The 5986-nt window shown below is 38.7% G+C and overlaps 2 protein-coding genes across 3 annotated transcripts in view; both read left to right on the top strand.

Annotated features, from left to right (window-relative positions):
* The first annotated feature begins 34 nt into the window (after positions 1–34).
* On the top strand, positions 35–3330 carry LOC111459127 (IQ domain-containing protein IQM2-like). The gene is made up of 9 exons (XM_023101886.1): positions 35–191; positions 597–1056; positions 1138–1252; positions 1348–1413; positions 1496–1584; positions 1673–1763; positions 1852–2091; positions 2182–2283; positions 2379–3330. Exons 2-9 carry the CDS (start codon positions 623–625, stop codon positions 3042–3044), a joined length of 1803 nt encoding a protein of 600 aa, XP_022957654.1. The 5' UTR covers positions 35–191; positions 597–622; the 3' UTR covers positions 3045–3330.
* A 1656-nt stretch (positions 3331–4986) lies between these two features.
* The window catches only part of LOC111459136 (ubiquitin carboxyl-terminal hydrolase 13-like), a 16709-nt gene continuing 15709 nt past the window's right edge, over positions 4987–5986 (top strand). The window contains exons 1-2 of one of the 2 annotated variants that reach the window (XM_023101903.1): positions 4987–5092; positions 5504–5573. In XM_023101903.1, coding sequence (XP_022957671.1) covers positions 5063–5092; positions 5504–5573 — 100 coding nt within the window. In that variant the 5' untranslated portion in view covers positions 4987–5062. The remainder of the gene's footprint in view (positions 5093–5503; positions 5574–5986) is intronic. The other variant, XM_023101904.1, reaches the window with a different exon arrangement.

Below are 5986 nucleotides of genomic sequence, written 5' to 3'. Positions count from 1 at the left end.
ATTATTGGCATTTCAAAATCCGCTTCCTCTTCCATTACTTTTCTCTGTAATTCTTATTCTTCTTCGTTCAAAGTTTCCATTCCAGTGTGTTCAACAATTGGACTCGGACTCCATACTAACTCAGACGCAGAACTTGAAAGCTTTATCCCTCCGTTTTCAACCTTCGGATTCTCATCGTTTTCCTTTTCAAGGTCAGTACTCGACGTTACTGTTAACTTTCTGAAATTCATTTTTGATTCTTGGAATGGATGTGCTCGGTCTGTATAGATTTTTGAATTTAAGTATCGAGGTTTTAGGAATCGCCGTTTTAATTTGAAAAGAGATTGGGGATTCGCTGCCATCTTGATGGCTTAATAGGGGCGGCCGGATGCCGGCGGCGGCTAAAAGGAAAAAGAGAGACAGAGAGAGATACAATGAGGCTGCTGTTTGGTTAGGCAGATCTATAGTCATACTTTAATGGACATTGAATTCTATTGTATCAGGATCTCTTTTGCTTTTTGTGATCAATTGTTGCTATCTGTTCCATTTCTTTTAGTAGCTTGCTTTATCCTATAGCCTATAGTCATTCCATCTGATACATTATCTTGTTCTTACAGGTTATTAAAGGATCTTATTATGCCATATGGGTATATCTAGTTCCTGTCCATTTGCAGAGTATATTGATTTGGGGAATAGTTTAGAATCCATTTTGATAAAATCCGGTAGTTTTGGAGATGAAGGAAAACCTCTAATGCGGTCCATTAGTTTCACAAGCAGTGATTCAGAATCAAAAGTATTGAAATCTGTTGGTTCTGGGAATGTATCTTTGGAAGCGTCGACTGAGACTTCGTTAGAAACTCGAAATGACATAGTTGGTGCATCGATCAGCCCGAAGAGTGAAGAGTTTGATAAACAATCTCTAAATTCGGATAATGATATGGGAAGATTCAAATTGTTACCAGTTTTGGATCCAAACAATCCCAAGCATGCTGCTGCTTTAAAATTGCAGAAAGTGTATAAAAGCTTCCGCACCAGAAGAAAGCTAGCCGATTGTGCAGTTCTTGTTGAACAAAGCTGGTACTTTTCTTCCCTTCCCTTCTATTTGTGTAGGTGATCTTTGTCTTATTTCATCATTGATTAAACTGTCAATATTTGTAGGTGGAAACTCCTGGACTTTGCTGAACTCAAGCGAAGCTCTATATCGTTCTTCGACATGGAAAAACGAGAGTCTGCTATCTCACGGTGGTCGAGAGCGAGAACTAGAGCAGCTAAGGTGAATTCAAAGAAATTCCTAAAAAGAAAAAACTTATGAACAATGTTTGACCATATATTTGTTTCAGAAATCTAACCAGGCTTTCGTCAATATAGGTTGGAAAAGGCTTATCCAAGAATGCTAAAGCTCGAAAACTTTCTTTGCAGCATTGGCTCGAGGCGGTAAGTAAACTTCCTTTAACCAAGAACTTCTAATACATTATCCTCGTTTTGTTCTGATGTAATTCTTGATGTATATATACAGATTGATCCGCGACATCGCTACGGCCACAACTTACATTTTTATTACATGAAATGGCTTCATAGTCAGAGTAAAGAACCCTTCTTCTACTGGTAAGATCTCCTTCTTGCCACACAATATGTTTGCAAGCACCATTTTTAGACCACGGACTCGAATAAAATGTCCTGTTTCTGGATTCAGGTTGGATATAGGAGAAGGGAAGGAAGTAAATCTAGTGGAAAAATGCCCAAGATGGAAACTCCAGCAGCAGTGCATCAAGTATTTGGGTCCTGTAAGTAAATACTTCTTGATCCAATTGTTCTTCATTTCCTTATTCTTAGCATAGCACATTGAACTTATTTTGTTTCCTTTTATTTTAGATGGAAAGGCTTGCATATGAAGTAATTGTGGAAGATGGGAAACTTGTATACAAACAATCAGGGAAACTCGTCCACACAACTGAAGAAGCTAGAAATACAAAATGGATTTTTGTCCTAAGCACGTCGAAGATCATGTACGTTGGAAAGAAGAAGAAAGGTACATTCCAGCACTCGAGCTTCTTGGCTGGAGGAGCTACAACTGCTGCTGGGAGATTGGTTGTGGACAATGGTGTTCTAAAGGTACCAACTCTACAACATCTGATCCAATTAACTATTACTTGCCCCTAAAATGGATTCCGACATTAACGATTTATCGCTCTTCGTTGACAGGCTGTTTGGCCTCACAGTGGACACTATCGACCCACGGAAGAAAACTTCAAGGACTTCAAGTCATTCCTTAGAGAGAACAATGTGGATCTTACTGACGTGAAGGTAAATATTGCCTGAAAATGTAGAAGCCATTCATGTTTTCCACTTTGATATCATTTTGTAAATAACGCCTGAAATCCATATTTTCTTCCATTCAGACGACTCCTGTTGATGAGAGGGATGATGGCTTTGAAAGCCAAGAGGGTATCCATCACGTTAGGAACCACTCATTTGAGGAGGATTTCATTGTCAAGCTGAATGGCTTTGAAAGTGAAGAGAACCATACGGAAGAATCAACTGAAGGAAAAGCTGATTCATTTGAGCAAAAACAGTCTTCCATGGAACTATCTGATTTAAAGCGTCATAACATTGGCAAAAAATTGACCAATCTTGAGATACCGAACAGGGATGAAGTGATTGCGATGTTTGAGAGAGAACAACAGGATGTGGGAAGCAGTGGTAATAATGATTTGCTATTGGAATCCCCTGTTGAAGATAGTTCATTATCTCCAAAGCCGAACGTCTCTGAAGATCAAGGGAATACTAAAGCGAAGATCGTTCACGAAGAGTCGGTCGTTAGAAGGTTAAATTCACATAAAGAAGTCAAATCATATCAACTAGGGAAGCAGTTATCTTGCAGATGGACAACAGGAGCAGGTCCTCGCATAGGCTGCGTGCGAGACTATCCATCAGAGCTTCAGCTACGAGCACTCGAGCAAGTGAGCTTATCACCGAAAAGCACAACGCATTCTTTGCATCGCTGCTATCCTTACATCGCCGGTGAGCTGTTATCTGGCCAACTTCCCGGGCCAGCCACCATATAACAGCAAACATAAGAAGATGACTGTCCATTCCTAGACATGATCCTCTTGCATTTTTTTTATCAGAGGAACATCAATGAATGGAGCAGATAGCAGACCAGAATGGCTTATAGATTCCTTATATGTTCATTCTTTTGTACATACACAAAAAGATAATGTAGGAATTGTTTGTGCTTTAGATTTTTTCCTACTAACCCATATATTCTTTTTTGTGTAACAAAGGGAAACTCCACAATTTTTCCTATTCCATTTCTTGTCATTATGAATACAAACAGAAGTTCTAGAGTCTCATGAGTTTATGGCTTCGGGTTTGCTACTCTTTAACTCTTTTTGTCCTCAACAGCCTGACGGTGAACCCCACCTGAATAGACTTGAATAGACTTAAACAGATATGAATCATTGAATGTGCAACCAGTTTGCGCTTGCTCGTATGAGCTGTCTAATAATTTGTTGGCGCAACTACAAAATTATTGTATGGCCTTACAACAAATAACCCATTTAATGACAGTAATCTCTTGATAATATAGTCTTCCACCGCCAGCGATGAGACGAAAATTGTCTCCATTTAGTGGTTCCCGCGCCACCACAATGGCATGGCATCAAAAGTTCACTCCGGTTGCCGTCTACGATTGTTCACTGCAATGTATTTCTAAATGCTGCTTGGTAAAGACCTCAGTTGTTCTAACGTGTTATAAACGCCAGCGAGGTTGGCTGGTGAGCTGCCGATCACCTTTCCTCCTCTCTATCTCTTTCGCATTTATTCAAACACCTAATGTGCGTCGTTGTTGCGTTGATGTATGTGATTGAACATTGTCGTGTCGAGAAGGCCAAAGGACGTGTGAGCCATGCGGCTTAAAGTCGGGACTTACCTCATCCACCAAAGGTATTTTAGACCAATAAGTTGATCGGGCCGCACGCTTTTATTTCAAGGTTTTAGACCAATTACGTTGGATGAAATCTAGTGGATCTGATACTAAATCTTCTTAAAATGTATGTGAGTGAAACTTGTGTTGATTTGTGAAAATAGTTTTCAAACTATTAAATTAACCTCCAACTCTTGACTAAGTGAACCTAAATTAGTTGATGTGGGACTTTCATCATCCAACACCTCCCATTGAACAAAGTGCACCTCCCCTTAATCGAGGTTCGACTCTTTTGGAGTCTTAGTCATTTTGACTGCCTTTTGAGGAGGTTCGACTCCTTCTCTTTTGGAGTCCTTTGTTCAATGTTTGAGGATTTACCAATCTATTGGCACGACTAAGTTTAGGGCTTGACTCTGATATCATGTTAGACGAACACGACTCTCTATGATATTGTCACTTTGAGCATAAGCTCTCATGGCCCAAAAGGTCTCACGCTAACGGAGAGAGAGTATTATTTGTTTATAAATCCATTATATTACAAGTGACGTGTGGGACTTTCATCATCCAACAAAACTAACAAATTCATCTCTTTTAAAAAATAAAATAAAAGGATGATAAAAAGTTTTGGTTTAAAAATACGTGGAACCATAGATTCATGGAGATATGAAAATCACGTTTAATTGGGCTTCTTTGATTTGTGGATTACACAAAAGTCCCAATGTAGATACGAAAATAAATATTAAAAGTACCAAAGTATTATAATTGTAACAATATCTTCAAAATTTGATACATAATTTAGAAATATAAAATTGATTATAAATTTGGAATTGTAATTAGTCTCTATAGCATTATTAAATGACTTAAAAATTGAGTTTAATTTTTTTTTCCGAATTAAAATTAATAACTTTAAATGTAAATATAACTGTTTGGAAGGGTGGAGGTTGAAAATGGGCCGAAGAGTCCAATAGGCCCAAAACGGACGTGTGGGGAGGTTTCTGGTCGGGCGACAATGCCCCTTGGGAGGAAGTGAGAGGAGCGAAATTCCAAAAATGCCCATTTACATAATGAGGAAGTAGACATTCCTCGTTTAGCACTTCGCACTCATTTTTGGTTTTCCATTTCTCCACCCCAACTCTCTCTTCCAAGGCTGCAGAGACCATGACTGTGATGACTCCGGCTCCCGTCGATGTAAACTTTCTATCTTCAAACCTCTCTTCCATTATTCTCTCCTCCTCTCTTCATCGTTTTTCTCTGTAATTCAGATGTATTCAACCTTAGTTTCATGCGAGTTCAGTCAATCTCTTGTTTTCTTCTTCTTCTTCTTCGTCTGTTCTAAATTCAAGTATTATCTTAATTTAATTCTCAACGAGTTTCCAGCTTTTCATCAGTTATACAATCTTCTTGCTCCGTAATCTAGGGCTTTCCGTTCAATTTCTGCCTTTCCTGCCACTCCGGCGATATTTTTTTTTTTCTTTTTGTTATTGTCGTTGCCGACTGGCGCCTCTGGATTTTACACACGTATCTGAACTAATCAAGATTTGCTTTGGTGGATCCGATTGCTGTCTTTAATTTCTGCTTCATCTTTTTTTTCATTTGCAGCAGCAAGAGGACGAGGAGATGCTTGTGCCGCACTCGGATTTGGCTGAGAATGATCACCAACCTATGGAAGGTTTACTTTTGTCCCATTTGATCTGTGAAATTATCTCCCCTAGCTTATCGAATATGTTTTTCTTGTCTCTTGATCTAGTTGAATTCTTTCGGTGTCTGAGATTATTTCCTGGCTCTATGGTTTACTCAAAGAATCTGGAAATTTTTACCACCAGTTTCCAATTTGGCTACTGTCGAACTTTTTTTGTTCTTTTATTCTTCGCCAGGATATCTTCTTGCTGTTTTTTCCCTCTTTCCCTAAGAGTTACTACAATTTTTTCAATAGTTGAATCGATGGTAGACAAAGGTATGCATTGGCATACCAACTGCTACTTTTGGGAATTTAGTGGTTCTGAAAAATTAATTTGCTGTTTCTTTATCGGAGTTACATTGGAGGTGGTTGTGCGGATTTTTTTTTTTTTTTTTTTTTAATTA

This window comes from Cucurbita moschata, unplaced genomic scaffold (genome assembly GCF_002738365.1).
Source record: "Cucurbita moschata cultivar Rifu unplaced genomic scaffold, Cmos_1.0 Cmo_Scf00022, whole genome shotgun sequence".
In the NCBI taxonomy this organism is placed as follows: Eukaryota; Viridiplantae; Streptophyta; class Magnoliopsida; order Cucurbitales; family Cucurbitaceae; genus Cucurbita; species Cucurbita moschata.
The sequence above is the reverse complement of the archived record's forward strand: the minus strand, read 5'-3'. Positions and strand labels throughout refer to the sequence as shown.

What these genes read in the sequence shown, in the direction of transcription:
- LOC111459127 (XM_023101886.1), top strand. Translation starts at nt 623, where the DNA reads ATGGGTATATCTAGTTCCTGTCCATTTGCAGAGTATATTGATTTGGGG. An exon ending in GCATCAAGTATTTGGGTCCT is followed by an intron (nt 1,764 to 1,851) that starts GTAAGTAAATAC and finishes CTTTTATTTTAG; the next exon opens with ATGGAAAGGCTTGCATATGA. An exon ending in TGGATCTTACTGACGTGAAG is followed by an intron (nt 2,284 to 2,378) that starts GTAAATATTGCC and finishes TCTTCCATTCAG; the next exon opens with ACGACTCCTGTTGATGAGAG.